Source organism: Oncorhynchus mykiss, chromosome 12 (genome assembly GCF_013265735.2).
Source record: "Oncorhynchus mykiss isolate Arlee chromosome 12, USDA_OmykA_1.1, whole genome shotgun sequence".
Classification (NCBI taxonomy): Eukaryota; Metazoa; Chordata; class Actinopteri; order Salmoniformes; family Salmonidae; genus Oncorhynchus; species Oncorhynchus mykiss.
This window is the reverse complement of record NC_048576.1, coordinates 82181081-82198808: the sequence shown is the minus strand read 5'-3', so window position 1 is coordinate 82198808 and position 17728 is coordinate 82181081. Positions and strand designations below refer to the sequence as shown.

General features: G+C 44.6%; 1 protein-coding gene across 2 annotated transcripts in view; it reads left to right on the top strand.

Moving 5' to 3' along the window:
• Positions 1-17728, top strand: part of LOC118936242 (potassium voltage-gated channel subfamily H member 6-like) — a 40309-nt gene that overhangs the window by 13432 nt on the left and 9149 nt on the right. For both annotated transcript variants that reach the window (XM_036938791.1, XM_036938790.1), the window contains 2 exons: positions 16695-17120; positions 17284-17701. In XM_036938791.1, coding sequence (XP_036794686.1) covers positions 16695-17120; positions 17284-17701 — 844 coding nt within the window. The remainder of the gene's footprint in view (positions 1-16694; positions 17121-17283; positions 17702-17728) is intronic.

The window sequence follows — 17728 nt, the reverse complement described above, 5'->3', positions numbered from 1 at the left end:
TATGAGAGTACATTTGAGTGTTATAACGGGGGTTTATATAATCAGAATTGAGTTGATTGACTGTGAACGGGCAGTTGGACTTGCTGCTAATGTTAGCATTGCTCTGAGTGAGAGGTGAGCGCTTTAGGTTGCCGTGTCAATGCCCCCTGTTGTCACCGTTTTATTTCTCTATTTGGTGAGGTCAGGGTGTGATGTGGGGTGGGCGTTCTATGTTTTGTATTTCTTTGTGTTTGGCCGAGTGTGGTTCCCAATCAGAGGCAGCTGTCTCGTTGTCTCTGATTGGGAATCGTACTTAGGTAGCCTTTTTCCTATGTTGTGGTATCTTGTTTTTGTACAGCTCTTGTAGCCTACGGAATGGTACGTTCGTTTTGGTTTCACTTTGTTATTTTATTGCTGGTTCTCATTTAAATAAATATGATGACCACAAATTACGCTGCGCCTTGTTCTCCTTCAAACAACGCATGTTACACCTGTCTTGCTCACTGGGTGCACATGGGAGGCAATTTGGTGTGCCTCTAGTTCCTACCAATGGAAAAATTGATCGGGCCAATAGATGCCTCCCTCTCCACTTCCTCCCAACCTGCTCCTGGTAGAGTCCTCAGCTGCTGATCACTATAAATACCACACACATGTACTCTCAAATGATATGAGCTGTGGTGTTTGTTTTTTATTCACCCTCACCAACAAGTTCACACATCTAGAAGATAATTAGACTGGAAAAATCATCGTGTTTGGCAGGACATGGAGTGGCAAGGAGTGAAATGTTAGCACAAACAGACTGGATTTCTACAGGCTAATTATGTTGCCTTCCCAGGTTTGGGGTCAAATCCATTTAAATTCCAGTCAATTCAGAAAGTAAACCACGTTTCAATTCCAAATTGTCCTCATTGAAAAGCATTGAAGAGAATTGGAATTTCAGAGAATTCCTGAATTGACTGGAATTGAAAATGGAATTTACCCCAACCTTGTACCTTTCCAACTGATATTTGACGATTTCAACAATTTGTTTTAGAGATAATGTACACGAAACAAAAATATCAACGCAACATGTAAAGTGTTGGTCCCATATTTAATGAGCTGAAATAAAAGATCACAGAAATGTTCCATACCCTCAAAAAGCTTCTTTCTCTACAATGTTGTGCACACATTTGTTTACATCCCTGATAGTGAGCATTTCTCCTGTTCAAATATGACCCATCTACCTGACAGGTGTGGCATATCAATAAGCTTGTGCTGGGGACAATAAAAGGCCACTCTAAAATGTGCAGTTTTGTCACACAACACAATGCCACAGATGTCACACATGTGGGAATTCCTTCAAGACTGTTGTAAAAGCATTCCAGGTAAAGCTGGTTGAGAGAATGATAAGTGTGCAAAGCTGTCAAGGTAAATGGTGACTATTTGAAGAATCTCACAAAATATATATATTTTGATTTGTTTAACTCTTTTTTTGGTTACTACATGATTCCATGTGTGTTATTTCATAGTTTTGATGTCTTCACTATTATTCTACAATGGAGAAAATAGTAAAAATATAATCCATTGAATGACTAGGTGTGTCCAAACTGGCTAGTACTGTACACTCGTGGCCAAAAGTTTTGAGAATGACACAAATATTAATTTTCACAAAGTCTGCTGCCTCAGTTTGTATGATGGCAATTTGCATATACTCCAGAATGTTATGAAGAGTGATCAGATGAATTGCAATTAATTGCAAAGTCCCTTTTTGCCATGCAAATGAACTGAATCCCCCCCCAAAAAAAATTCCACTGCATTTCAGCCCTGCCACAAAAGGACCAGCTGACATGTCAGTGATTCTCTCGTTAACACAGGTGTGAGTGTCGATGAGGACAAGGCTGGAGATCCCTCTGTCATGCTGATTGAGTTCTAATAACAGACTGGAAGCTTCAAAAGGAGGGTGGTGCTTGGAATCATTGTTCTTCCTCTGTCAACCATGCTTACCTGCAAGGAAACATGTGCCGTCATCATTGCTTTGCAGAAAAAGGGCTTCACAGGCAAGGATAATGCTGCTAGTAAGATTGCACCTAAATCAACCATTTATCGGATCATCAAGGAGAGCTGTTCAATTGTTGTGAAGAAGGCTTCAGGGCGCCCAAGAAAGTCCAGCAAGCGCCAGGACCGTCTCCTAAAGTTGATTCAGCTGCGGGATCGGGGCACCACCAGTACAGAGCTTGCTCAGGAATGGCAGCAGGCAGGTGTGAGTGCATCTGCACGCACAGTGAGGTGAAGACCTTTGGTGGATGGCCTGGTGTCAAGAAGGGCAGCAAAGAAGCCACTTCTCTCCAGGAAAAACATCAGGGACAGACTGATATTCTGCGAAAGGTACAGGGATTGGACTGCAGAGGACTGGGGTAAAGTCATTTTCTCTGATGTATCCTTTCTGATTGTTTGGGGCATCTGGAAAAAAGACAAGGTGAGCGCTACCATCAGTCCTATGTCATGCCAACATTAAAGCATCCTGAGACCATTCATGTGTGGGGTTGCTTCTCAGCCAAGGGAGTGGGCTCACTCACAATTTTCCCTAAGAACACAGCCATGAATAAAGAATGGTACCAACACATCCTCCAAGAGCAACTTCTCCCAACCATCCAGGAACAGTTTGGTGACGAACAATGCCTTTTCCAGCATGATGGAGCACCTTGCCAAAAGTGATAACTAAGTGGCTAGGGGAACTAAACATCAATATTTTGGGTCCATGGCCAGGAAACTCCCCAGACCTTAATCCCATTGAGAACTTGTGGTTAATCCTCAAGAGGTGGGTGGACAAACAAAACCCCACAAATTCTGACAAACTCCAAGCATTAATTATGCAAGAATGTGATGCCATCAGTCAGGATGTGGCCCAGAAGTTAATTGACAGCATGCCAGGGCTGAATGGAGAGGTCTTGAAAAAGAAGGGTCAACACTGGAAATATTGACTCATTGCATCAACTTCCTGTTATTGTCAATAAAATCCTTTGACACTTGAAATGAAATGCTTGTAATTACAGTGCCTTGCGAAAGTATTCGGCCACCTTGAACTTTGCGACCTTTTGCCACATTTCAGGCTTCAAACATAAAGATATAAAACTGTATTTTTTTGTGAAGAATCAACAACAAGTGGGACACAATCATGAAGTGGAACGACATTTATTGGATATTTCAAACTTTTTTAACGAATCAAAAACTGAAAAATTGGGCGTGCAAAATTATTCAGCCCCTTTACTTTCAGTGCAGCAAACTCTCTCCAGAAGTTCAGTGAGGATCTCTGAATGATCCAATGTTGACCTAAATGACTAATGATGATAAATACAATCCACCTGTGTGTAATCAAGTCTCCGTATAAATGCACCTGCACTGTGATAGTCTCAGAGGTCCGTTAAAAGCGCAGAGAGCATCATGAAGAACAAGGAACACACCAGACAGGTCCGAGATACTGTTGTGAAGAAGTTTAAAGCCGGATTTGGATACAAAAAGATTTCCCAAGCTTTAAACATCCCAAGGAGCACTGTGCAAGCGATAATATTGAAATGGAATGAGTATCAGACCACTGCAAATCTACCAAGACCTGGCCGTCCCTCTAAGCTTTCAGCTCATACAAGGAGAAGACTGATCAGAGATGCAGCCAAGAGGCCCATGAACACTCTGGATGAACTGCAGAGATCTACAGCTGAGAATCTGTGGAAAGAACTGAAAACTGCTGTTCACAAATGCTCTCCATCCAACCTCACTGAGCTCGAGCTGTTTTGCAAGGAGGAATGGGAAAAAATGTCAGTCTCTCGATGTGCAAAACTGATAGACATACCCCAAGCGACTTACAGCTGTAATCGCAGCAAAAGGTGGCGCTACAAAGTATTAACTTAAGGGGGCTGAATAATTTTGCACGCCCAATTTTTCAGTTTTTGATTTGTTAAAAAAGTTTGAAATATCCAATAAATGTCGTTCCACTTCATGATTGTGACCCACTTGTTGTTGATTCTTCACAAAAAGATACAGTTTTATATCTTTGTTTGAAGCCTGAAATGTGGCAAAAGGTCGCAAAGTTCAAGGGGGCCGAATACTTTCGCAATGCACTGTATACTTCAGTATTCCATAGTAACATCTGATAAAAATATCTAATGACACTGAAACCGCAAACTTTGTGGAAATTAATATTTGTGTTCTTCTCAACTTTTGGCCACGACTGTGTGTATAATGTATAATATATATATATTTCATAATATCAGAGCACGATATACAGTATGTGGCTTGAGCCCTATTGTTAAGACGTGCAGTTCATACTCAATCCCTCCCTCTACTTCCCGTTCCCACGATTATTTCCCACTTTCATCAGTGACTGTGTGTGAGTATTCCAGCTTTTCTGCTATCATGTGTCTGTGTGTGTTGCTGGCAGGGGTGGAAGGGGTCAAGGTGGGTGGTTAGGAAACATGTTGCTCTGGTAGGGCGGTGGCAGTCATGCAAATAACTGCCGGTCTCACAGTAATTGACCGTTAATTAACATAAAGACGTTTAGCATCTCCTGGCTTCCATGCATACTGTAGCCTACAAGCCACCGACGCATTCCTTTGGAACATGTACATTTAAAAAAAAGTGTCACGATCGTCGTATGGAGTGGACCAAAGCGCAGCGTGGTTAGAATACATTCTTCTTTAATGAAAAACACTTACACAAAAAAACGACCGTGACGCTATGATAACGAGTGCAGACACAGGCAACTACACATAGACAATAACCCACGAAATACCCAAAGAAGATGGCTGCCTAAATATGGTTCCCAATCAGAGACAACGATAAACACCTGCCTCTAATTGAGAACCAATCTAGGCGACCATAGACCAACATAAACACCTAAATGAAAACAACCCCATAAATCTACAAAAATCCCTAGACGGTACAAACACCCTAGAATAAGACAAAAACACACATATCACCCATGTCACACCCTGACCTAACCAAAATAATAAAGAAAACAAAGAATACTAAGGTCAGGGCGTGACAAAAAGTCTGATATATCCATGTAATATAGCCTACACCATCACAATAAATTCATAATTTATTTTAAACGGGTCTGAAGAAAATGTAGTCTATTTCAGAAAAACAGAATAGCATACTCTGAGTTGTCCTTATGTTAGGCCCTGATATGGGCTACACTAGTTAACAGACAAGATTTGCTTCAAATTCTGTGGCATTACATTTAATAGTATGAAGAATGCAGTTGAACGTAGCTTAATAAAATGGAAAGGATATTTTTCCTAAACTATTTGAGGGAGTGCTTACATGTGGCTATTCTGTGTTGAGCGGTTAACAAAGAATGTGGTCCTCCTGTACGCTTAATTTAGAGTTATTTATGCAACTTTAGTGGCGATACAAATGTTGGGCAAATGTTTTGATTTTTAATACATTCTCAGGCTGCATGATGGGACTCAAATTATGATTTGAAAAAAGGCACTTGAAAGACATGAGCTCTGATTTGTTTATTGTGCAGGCTACACACTTAACCAGTCTCATTCACAATTTGACAAACACTTAATAATATTCTAACCAGGCCTCGGATTTCCCGGCGGCATCCCCCTTGTGTGGTAGTATTGCCCCCTAAAAAATCCATGCCTTTTGAAGGCCAAAGTGGCCGTTGTGCCCTTAGGCTGAATATAATAATTATAATTCCTGGCTGCCGTGCTCCGAAACACCTCTCACTCACATGGCTCTCTCAGATATTTCAAGGATTATTTGCCAATGCTTGTCATGTGAGTGGGTCCTTCTCACAGGCATTTCATCTAAGAAGGGGGCTACAAGTGAAGACACATCGGGGACGCAACTGTATGAATTCCGAAGTGCATATTGAAGATGTTTAGAACAGTCCATATTTTCGTCAGCCAAGAAGATGAGTAGGCCTAACGAACAGCAAAATCACTAGCCTATGTTAATGCACATGGCAGTAGTCAATAAGTGTAAATGTTCCAAAATGCAATCAAATTAGCGGGAAAACACTTATCGAAAATGACGGAAATGCGATAATGCATGTAAAGATTATCTTCCCCAAACTTGAAACTTATGCTCCGTGTATGTATGTCAGTTAGGCTCTAATCAAATTAATTCAAATCTTATTTGTCACATGCGCCGAATACAACAGTTGTAGTAGACCTTACAGGGAAATGCTTAAAACAATGCAGTTTTAAAGAAGAAAAAAATATATAAATATAATTAAGGAGCAACAATAAAATAACAGTAGCAAGGCTATATACAGGGGGTTCTGGTACAGAGTCCATGTAGGTAGAGATAAAGTGACTAAGCATGGATAATAAACTGACTAGCAGCAGTGTAAAAATGGGGTGGGGTGGGGACAATGCAAATAGTCTGGATAGCCATTTGATTAACTGTTCAGGAGTCTTATGGCTTGGGGGTAGAAGCTGTTAACAAGCCTTTTTGACCTAGACTTGGAGCTCCGGTACCTCTGGTTGTGTGGTAGCGGAGAGAACAGTCTATGACTAGGGTGGCTCGAGTCCTTTGAAATTTTTTAGGCCTTCCCCTGAGAACGGCTGGTATAGAGGTCCTGGATGGCAGGAAGCTTGGCCCCAGTGATGTACTGGGCTGTACGCACTACCCTCTGTAGTGCCTTGTGGTCGAAGGCCGAGCAGTTACCATACCCGTGCTCGGACCTCTGTTTTTTTGTAGTCCACAATCATCTCCTTTGTCTTGATCACATTGAGGGAGAGGTTGTTATCCTGGCAACACACTGCCAGGACTCAGACCTCCTCCCTATAAGCTGTCTCATCACTGTCTGTGATCAGGCCTACCATTATATCTTCAGCAAACTTAATTATGGTGTAGGAGTCGTGCTTGGCCTGCAGTCATGGGTGAACAGGGAGTACAGGAGGGGACTGAGCATGCACCCCTGAGAGTGATGTGTTGTTACCTACCCTCACCACCTGAGGGCGACCCATCAGGAAGTCGAGGATCCAGTTGCAGAGGGAGGTGTTTAGTCCCAGGGTCCTTAGCTTAGTGATGAGCTTTGAGGGTACAATGGTGTTGAACGCTGAGCTGTAGTCAATGAATAGCATTCTCACGTAGGTGTTCCTTTTGTCCAGGTGGGAAAGGGCAGTGTGGAGTACAAAAGAGAGTGCATCATCTGTGGATCTGTTGGGGCGGTATGCAAATTGGAGTGGCTCTAGGGTTTCTGGGATAATGGTGTTGATGTAAGCCATGACCAGCATTTCAAAGCACTTCATGGCTACAGACCGGTAGTCATTTAGGCAGGTTACCTTGGTGTTCTTGGGTACAGGATCTATGGTGGTCTGCTTGAAACATGTTGGTATTACAGACTCGGTCAGGGTATTAAAGACTTGCCAGTTGGTCAGTGCATGCATGGAGTACACGTCCTGGTAATTCATCTGGCCTTGTGAATGTTGACATGTGTAAAGGTCTTTCTTACATCGGCTACGGAGAACGTGATCACACAGTCATCCAGAACAGCTGATGCTTTCACGCATGCTTCAGTGTTGCTTGCCTCGATGCGAGCACAGAAGTTATTTAGCTTGTCTGGTAGTCTCTTGTCACTGGGGTCACGGCTGTGCTTCCCTTTGTAGTCCGTAATAGTTTGCAAGCCCTGCCACATCTGACGAGCGTCTGAGCCGGTATACAGTGCCTTGCGAAAGTATTCGGCCCCCTTGAACATTGCGACCTTTTGCCACATTTCAGGCTTCAAACATAAAGATATAAAACTGTATTTTTTTGTGAAGAATCAACAACAAGTGGGACACAATCATGAAGTGGAACGACATTTATTGGATATTTCAAACTTTTTTAACGAATCAAAAACTGAAAAATTGGGCGTGCAAAATTATTCAGCCCCTTTACTTTCAGTGCAGCAAACTCTCTCCAGAAGTTCAGTGAGGATCTCTGAATGATCCAATGTTGACCTAAATGACTAATGATGATAAATACAATCCACCTGTGTGTAATCAAGTCTCCGTATAAATGCACCTGCACTGTGATAGTCTCAGAGGTCCGTTAAAAGCGCAGAGAGCATCATGAAGAACAAGGAACACACCAGGCAGGTCCGAGATACTGTTGTGAAGAAGTTTAAAGCCGGATTTGGATACAAAAAGATTTCCCAAGCTTTAAACATCCCAAGGAGCACTGTGCAAGCGATAATATTGAAATGGAATGAGTATCAGACCACTGCAAATCTACCAAGACCTGGCCGTCCCTCTAAACTTTCAGCTCATACAAGGAGAAGACTGATCAGAGATGCAGCCAAGAGGCCCATGATCACTCTGGATGAACTGCAGAGATCTACAGCTGAGGTGGGAGACTCTGTCCATAGGACAACAATCAGTCGTATATTGCACAAATCTGGCCTTTATGGAAGAGTGGCAAGAAGATAGCCATTTCTTAAAGATATCCATAAAAAGTGTTGTTTAAAGTTTGCCACAAGCCACCTGGGAGACACACCAAACATGTGGAAGAAGGTGCTCTGGTCAGATGAAACCAAAATTGAACTTTTTGGCAACAATGCAAAATGTTATGTTTGGCGTAAAAGCAACACAGCTCATCACCCTGAACACACCACCCCCACTGTCAAACATGGTGGTGGCAGCATCATGGTTTGGGCCTGCTTTTCTTCAGCAGGGACAGGGAAGATGGTTAAAATTGATGGGAAGATGGATGGAGCCAAATACAGGACCATTCTGGATGGGGTCTGCAAAAGACCTGAGACTGGGACGGAGATTTGTCTTCCAACAAGACAATGATCCAAAACATAAAGCAAAATCTACAATGGAATGGTTCAAAAATAAACATATCCAGGTGTTAGAATGGCCAAGTCAAAGTCCAGACCTGAATCCAATCGAGAATCTGTGGAAAGAACTGAAAACTGCTGTTCACAAATGCTCTCCATCCAACCTCACTGAGCTCGAGCTGTTTTGCAAGGAGGAATGGGAAAAAATTTCAGTCTCTCGATGTGCAAAACTGATAGAGACATACCACAAGCGGCTTACAGCTGTAATCGCAGCAAAAGGTGGCGCTACAAAGTATTAACTTAAGGGGGCTGAATAATTTTGCACGCCCAATTTTTCAGTTTTTGATTTGTTAAAAAAGTTTGAAATATCCAATAAATGTCGTTCCACTTCATGATTGTGTCCCACTTGTTGTTGATTCTTCACAAAAAAATACAGTTTTATATCTTTATGTTTGAAGCCTGAAATGTGGCAAAAGGTCGCAAAGTTCAAGGGGGCCGAATACTTTCGCAAGGCACTGTAGTATGACTCAATCTTAGTCCTGTATTGACGCTTTGCCTGTTTGATGGTTCGTTGGAGGGCATAGAGGGATTTCTTATTAGCATCTGGTCCTCTGACCACTTCCATATTGAGTGAGTCACTGGTACTTCCTGCTTTATTTTTTGCTTGTAGGCAGGAATTAGGAGGATAGAGTTATGGTCAGATTTGTCACCCATCAGACTATTCTTGATTTAATATTGTCTTTACATATACTAAATAGCATATTGGTGAAATTTGTTTTGATTTAGAATGGACCATTATCATGCACCTGTCTCGGAACAGGGGCAGGGGGAAAAATACATGTAATCAATGCACTTAATTAGCGAATGGAAAACGCTTTTCCCGTGGTTCCTTTTCATGCCAGCCAGGTCGACTATACTCCTGTGGTAAAGCGAAGCAGTGTGCTTAATATTAGGAAAGTTGATAAATAAATATAGTACGCCTAGCCTATAGAAAGCTGATGGGCTCCTCCTCTTTTTAATAGAGGCCATCAAAACTGTTTTCTCACACAATTGCATAGCCTATAGAAATTTTGCTCAACATGAGCTCATGGGCTCTCATGAAGTGTTTTATTTTTGATAACATTTGCATTGATGTCAGAGTGACTAGAGGGACAATAAAGGGCTCAGTACCAAGCAGTTAGCAAGTTTGGTTGGCTGCTAATGACCATCAGCAGCATCAGAGCTTTGAGAAGCCTAGTTACCGTGACTAGAGTCACATGGAATTTGACTGCGGTCATATGACTCGTGACTGCCGGTGTGATGGTAATACGGTCACCGTAACAGCCCTATTCTCTGGTGATGCTGGAAGGGGAGGCATTGGGAGGCAGGGGGGTATCGAGCGGCCCTCTGGTGATGCTGGAAGGGGACGCGTTGGGAGGCAGGGGGGTATCGAGCAGCCCTCTGGTGATGCTGGAAGGGGAGGCGTTGGGAGTCAGGGGGATATCGAGCGGCCCTCTGCGCGGCCTGACACTTACGATGACCTTGGCCTCTGGTACTAATGGAAGTAGAGGGCAGCAGAGGTCTCTCTCTCTCTTGTCTGTCTGTCTGTCTGTGTCTGTCTGTCTGTCTGTCTGTCTGTCTGTCTGTCTGTCTGTCTGTCTGTCTGTCTGTCTGTCTGCCCTCCACTATCTCCTTTATGTTTGTTGGTGTCTACAAGGTGTCAGTCATTATCTTCCATCACCTCTCTCATCTATCTCTCTGGTTCTTCCCTTTCTCCTTTTCTCCACCTCCAGTCCATTCTCTCTACATGTTGTTCTTATCATATCCCTGTATCGTTTGAAGAGCTACAATGTTCTGAACAAGGAAAATCTCCACCATGACATAATGGTCTGTTTTTAGGTCAAACTGATCGTTATCACTGCAAGAGCACATTACAGAGGCTAACTACTAAACAAGTATTCATTGGTCAAAATAAATGGTCTGAAAAAGCAGTCAACATGGCAGTTACCTTATCTATTATGAGTACAGAATACATGTAGGATTTTGCCTGGGTTATGTCTCGTCACGCAACTGGGCTTCTTGGTAATCCCCTCTTTTATAATTGAATTTCGATTTGCGCCTTACAAAAAGAGGGAAATAATCCCTGTCATTGATCTTTGCTGGTATTGATTAGTCTGCGTAAGATTAAGCACATTATGTGATTGACTGTCCCTCTTCCGTAGAAGAGGGACAGATGGTGAATGTCAGTCAGTGAGAGAGACAGACCCTACATCTCCCCCTACTGCGCCCCCTGTCTCTGACTAAGTCTGTAGGGTAGAACAATTCTTACTAAAATAACTCCAGACAACAGGAGGTTGGGGGCACCTTAATTGGGGAGGATGGGCTCGTGCTAATGGCTGGAGTGGGATTGATGGAATGGTATCAGATACATCAAACACACAGTTGAATACCATTCCATCCATCCATCCAGCCATTGTTATGAGTTGTCCTCACTTCAGCAGCATCCACTGCTCCAGACGTTGTTTTTCTAAATGAAAACATGCTTCATGATTCTGCGTATACTGTATTTGTTTGTGTTAGCTATAGGTTTGTGTGCATTTGTGTGTGTGTCTCTGTTTGTGTCTGAGTGTACTGTATGTATGTGTTTGTATGTAAGTGTGAGTGTGTTGTGCATACTGTATTAGCAGCAGTGTTGCCGCGGGGCTCCAGCTGTGAGGGCTGGGCTGCCGGGTGCAGAGGGAGAGGGAGAGTTTTCTCCCGCCCTCTCTTCCAGCCACACTCCTCAACATGAGCCTGAAACAGAAACTCCAACCTGTGAGTACTCCAACTCTACTCTCTCACTCCCTATTCTCTTATTTCTTTCTCTTCCTGTCTCACTCCTGTCCTTTTCTGCCTCTCCTCTTACCCTCATGGTCATCTGGTGGTTCGTAGCAGGCTACCTAGCTCCATCCTCCATATTGACAGTGAGGCAGGGACAGTGACGGATGTTGTTAGTGCTGTTGTCACCTTGTTGTCGTCATAATTTGTCTTGTGTCACTTGTCACCCACTTTTTTTTCATAAGTGATAATTATGTTGATGTTTTGTGGGCTCCAGGGTACTTTTTGGTCTCTGGAATTTGGAATGTTCATTTGATTAGCATGAATCAAATGTAATTTTGTTCTGAAAATGAGTATTCTAATTTAAAGAGAACAGTTCACAGTGCCTGCAAGGTGTTTGTTTTGGTGTATGAAATAACACTAGTGTCAGAGGTTTTTAATTCCATTGTTACTGGATTGTTACTGAAGTATTAACATAGTTAGGTGTTCTTTATGCAAATAGCTAGTGTTTGTTTTTAATCTTTAAAAAGGTATTTGTTGTATTCTATGTCAGATGTCATTGTATTTTCCAATAAGGACTGTTAACTGTTATAAGCCCTGAGTGGTTTGGGTAAAACATTGTGGTGCAGACAGCATGGATCTTATTCAGGCTGTCATTATGAAACAGGACTGGAAATGATGTCAATAATCTGAAATTACCCAGATGAGTGAATCTGGGTAACACACACGCACACTGCCCATCCCTCAGCTTGCTCCCACAGGTTCATCATGTTAGATGTTAAACTCAGTCCTCAGGGGGAGAATCCTGATCGTTGGTAAGAGAGCGCATCGGTCAGAGAAAGAGCACAGTGACACGTGGAATCACAAGCCTCATTTAGCCACAAACATTGGTAGCAATAAGGCCTAAGGTCCTGAGGCCGATGTAGCCCCCAGCAGTCAGGTCTCCTTTCATACGGTATGTAGCAAACAGTTCTGCAGGTGTACAATCTTCATTTCATCATCCTGTTGCAGGAGAACTTTCCTGCAATGCAGAAAATGTAAAGCGTGTTGTGTATTTAAGGTTTAAAAAGGCTTCTGAAGTTTATAATTTCCACTTTGAAATGCCATTAATTATAATCCACATAATAATTCACATTTCCTGTTGCTGCAGAGTTATTTTCCTGCTGTATCGAACTGGCTAAAATGAAGATCCTACATCTGTACAGTACTTTAAATGCTCTGCTATGAGAGGTTCTGCAGTGCATTTTGACATCCCCAGTCTTCAGTCAATCGTTTCAGTTTGTTGTTTCAAATGGTTTATTCAGGGTAAGAAATGCATTAACTGAACTATCCATTTAATTAAAGCTCAGTCCTACTATTCCCTGTATTAGATTAGTTTACTGACTACTGGAGCAGCACCCCCTGGACTGGATGAGAGTTGGGTCATAGAGTGGTAAGTGGGCAGTGTGTAGTCTGGATGGGAATCGATAGGAGACTAACCATGTGGTGTCATTTTACCACCTCTAGGACTGACTGTATGTGGGGACTTTAGCCTTACAGGTTTGTTCTCTTACTTTGAGTCTGAACATCTTTTCTATTTAAGAATCAAAGATGTGAGGGTTGAGAGAGATCAGATGTTCTGGAAAGAGATGGAAATTGTCATAGGAAGCTTTCACCTTGTACTCAGGTTATTTAGTAGGGAAAAAACCTTGTAGCACTGAACATGCCGCATTTAATGTTCCTGTATTTTGTGATCCAGCTAAGTAGGGATATTGGAGAGGGTTGGCAGCAAGGGCACCCTGGTACTGCTGTGTGTTTTTACAGATTATTCTGTCACCATGGCTATGTTCATAGTTATGCAAACTATACATGCAAAGTAGTATGAGCCAGTGTTGGTTCCACCAGCCCAGCCTGCAGCACATGTTGACTGTAGAGGTTCCACCAGCCCAGCCTGCAGCACATGTTGACTGTGGTGGTTCCACCAGCCCAGCCTGCAGCACATGTTGACTGTGGAGGTTCCACCAGCCCAGCCTGCAGCACATGTTGATCAGGGAGGTTCCACCAGCCCAGCCTGCAGCACATGTTGACTGTATAGGTTCCACCAGCCCAGCCTGCAGCACATGTTGATCAGGGAGGTTCCACCAGCCCAGCCTGCTGACTGTAGAGGTTCCACCAGCCCAGCCTGCAGCACATGTTGACTGTGGTGGTTCCACCAGCCCAGCCTGCAGCACATGTTGACTGTGGAGGTTCCACCAGCCCAGCCTGCAGCACATGTTGACTGTAGAGGTTCCACCAGTCCAGCCTGCAGCACATGTTGACTGTGGAGGTTCCACCAGCCCAGCCTGCAGCACATGTTGATCAGGGAGGTTCCACCAGCCCAGCCTGCAGCACATGTTGACTGTGGTGGTTCCACCAGCCCAGCCTGCAGCACATGTTGACTGTGGAGGTTCCACCAGCCCAGCCTGCAGCACATGTTGATCAGGGAGGTTCCACCAGCCCAGCCTGCAGCACATGTTGACTGTATAGGTTCCACCAGCCCAGCCTGCAGCACATGTTGACTGTAGAGGTTCCACCAGTCCAGCCTGCAGCACATGTTGAGCAGGGAGGTTCCACCAGCCCAGCCTGCAGCACATGTTGATCAGGGAGGTTCCACCAGTCCAGCCTGCAGCACATGTTGACTGTAGAGGTTCCACCAGTCCAGCCTGCAGCACATGTTGACTGTAGAGGTTCCACCAGCCCAGCCTGCAGCACATGTTGACTGTAGAGGTTCCACCAGCCCAGCCTGCAGCACATGTTGACTGTAGAGGTTCCACCAGCCCAGCCTGCAGCACATGTTGATCAGAGAGGTTCCACCAGCCCAGCCTGCAGCACATGTTGATCAGGGAGGTTGCACCAGCCTAGTGTGCAGCACATGTTTATCAGGGAGGTTGCACCAGCCCAGCCTGCAGCACATGTTGATCAGGGAGGTTGCACCAGCCTAGTGTGCAGCACATGTTGATCAGGGAGGTTGCACCAGCCTAACCTGCAGCACATGTTAACTGTCATGAATCTTGAGTGAGACAACAACAGATTTTTATTTATTTTCTATTGAACCTTTATTTAAATAGGCAAGTCAGTTAAGAACAAATTATTATTTACAATGACAGCCTATCCCGACCAAACCCGGACGACGCTGGGCCAATTGTGCTGCACCCTATGGGACTCCCAATCCCATCCGGATGTAATACAGTCTGGAACCGAACCAGGGACTGTAGTGACTTCTCTTTGCACTGAGATGCCGGGCCTTTGCACCATTCGGGAGCCCATATGGGTGATATCAGAGAGCACTGTGCACCATGGTCTGCCTATGTCCAGAGCTGTAAAAATACTTGAAACCACTACTTAAGTAGTTTCTTGGTATCTGTACTTTGCTTAACTATTTATATTTTTGACTACTTTTACTTTTATTTTCCAAAAGAAAATTATGTACTTTTTACTCCATACATTTCCCCTGACACCCAAAAGTACTCATTACATTTTGAATGGTTAGCAGGACAGGAAAATGGTCTAATTCACACACTTATCAAGAGAACATCCTTGGTCATCCATACAGCCTCTACGTCAAGCACACAGACAGTTTTGACCAATACTGCCCTCCTACACAAGCACTCACAAAAGGTGTAAGTGAAAATAAACCAAAATCACCCAGCTCTTTGCAACAATCCCTCTTCGATTTGCTTGTAAATTAGGGCACTTACCCTGCTCTGCCATTGGCCGAGGGACAGTGCAGGGGGTCACATGGTGTGGCAGGTGAGCTGCAGCAGGGTCTTTTAAAAGGCCAGTGAGCGGTGTGGGGCGGGGGATAAGGGTACAGACAGCCAGGCAGCCAGAGAGGGTCCACTCCCCAGCAGTGGTCTGTTAGAGCTGGGCACATAGGCACTGGGCCACTGGGTAGCTGATCTGGAGCATTGTGCTGGACATAGTGGGCTAGGATGGAGCAGGGGAGGACCTATATGTTCCGGGGGAGGCAGGGTGGGCTGCTGGGGAATTTGAGGGGGACCAGGGTGTCGTGCTCCTCCTCCTCCTGCTGCTGCTGTGGTCGGGACCAGGATAGACTGGAGCTCCTGGATATGGAGGCTCTCATCGTTGTACCGGTTAGTAGGAGCACTAGGCTCAGACTGATTGAAATGGTCTATGTGAGTGTGTTCTTATGGGTTATTGTTGTCCATTCAGATACTGTGGTTTCGATGATGGTGTGTGAGGAAAATATAAATTTTTAGGTAATATTATGGTCTGTGCCGTCACTATGAGAACACAATCACTAAGGTCCTCTCTGTATTTGAATTTGCACCTATAATTTACATACTGGTTATTATAGTTGATTTGGTTCCTACTTGGCTGTACTGACTGTGTTGAACACTCAGAAATCAGACCCCCGTCAACCATGTAGATATTTGTCTTGTGAAAAGCTGTGCGTTGGCTTCTACATTGTTTGTGTTGAGTCCATTGAGACAGATATTGTTTATACTCCAGGACATAATTGTCTTCATGACAACATGACTGGCTAGCTGTGAGACTAAGGGATGTTTGTGTGAACATTTACACTCATTGCATTGTATTACACATACACACACATACACACACACACACACACACACACTCCTTCTCCCTCTTTGTCACTCACTCTGGAATACACATTAACTCTGATTGATTTGTGACAGGGCTTGAACAGCTAATGGAGGGTTGTTGTGTTTTTTTGTTGCTGCTGTTCTAGTTGTGCTGAGGTGATAGGCATGTGGGTTGAAGGCCCGCGGTGTCAGACACAGTAGGTAGTTAGACAGAATACAGTTGCTCCCCTTCCTTCCCCCAAAGGGCACAACAAAGACAATATCAGGTCCTGTTCTGCTCCTCTCTTCTGAACTGCCTTCTGCTCTGGTTCTCTGAACCCACGTCCCTCGGGTTTCCCGGCACAGTTCTCTGACATGACTCACTCTCTTTCCCATTTCTTATACTGCTTTCCATTTGGCTAAGGCTGTTTGGCTTAGCATCTCATATTCTTGGGGTTCTAATCAAGGCCTTTTCAGCAGGGTGGTGAGGGGCCATTGTGAAGATATTCCGTTTCAATTCTGTTTCACTTTTACTGCCCATGATTAATCTAGATTCAGCAGGACTCTCTGACCATCTCTGCCCTCTCCCCGTTTAGGTACTGTCCCTAGGGGCTGATGTCCTGCCAGAGTACAAGCTCCAGGCGCCTCGCATCCACAAGTGGACCATCCTCCACTACAGTCCCTTCAAGGCGGTGTGGGACTGGGTCATCCTCCTGCTGGTCATCTACACGGCCGTCTTTACCCCCTACTCCGCTGCCTTCCTGCTCAACGAGATGGAGGACGAGCTCCGGCGCTCCTGTGGCTACACCTGCAACCCCCTCAACGTGGTGGATCTGGTGGTGGACGTCATGTTTATCGTGGACATTCTCATCAACTTCCGGACCACATATGTCAATCACAATGACGAGGTGGTCAGCCACCCGGGGCGCATCGCCCAGCATTACTTCAAAGGCTGGTTCCTCATTGATATAGTGGCAGCCATCCCCTTTGACCTGCTCATATTCCGCTCTGGCTCTGATGAGGTGAGATGCATGGAGAAGGTGGATCATTTACATCTATGTGTAGTAATGGTCCTTTTTTTTGCAGTGTTGGTCAGTGTACCGATTCAACAAAGACTCTCTCATAAATCTTCTTGTTCTTTTACATTAATTGCTTTGTTTGTACATTGAACCTCTCTCCTCTCAGCCCCAGACAACCACTCTGATTGGCTTGCTGAAGACTGCTCGGCTGCTGCGATTGGTGCGTGTGGCGCGGAAGCTGGACCGCTACTCAGAGTACGGCGCCGCCGTTCTCTTCCTCCTCATGTGCACCTTTGCCCTCATTGCCCATTGGCTGGCCTGTATCTGGTACGCCATCGGCAACGCGGAGCGCACCAACTCGGCCCGCATCGGAGGCATGAAGATCGGCTGGCTGGACAACCTGGCTGAACAGATTGGTAAACCATACAACGACACAGACCCTGCCTCCGGCCCCTCCACCAAGGATAAATACGTCACAGCGCTTTACTTTACCTTCAGCAGCTTGACCAGCGTGGGCTTCGGCAACGTTTCCCCCAACACCAACCCTGAGAAGATCTTCTCCATCTGCATCATGCTAATCGGCTGTGAGTACGTCACCAGTGTGTCTGAGT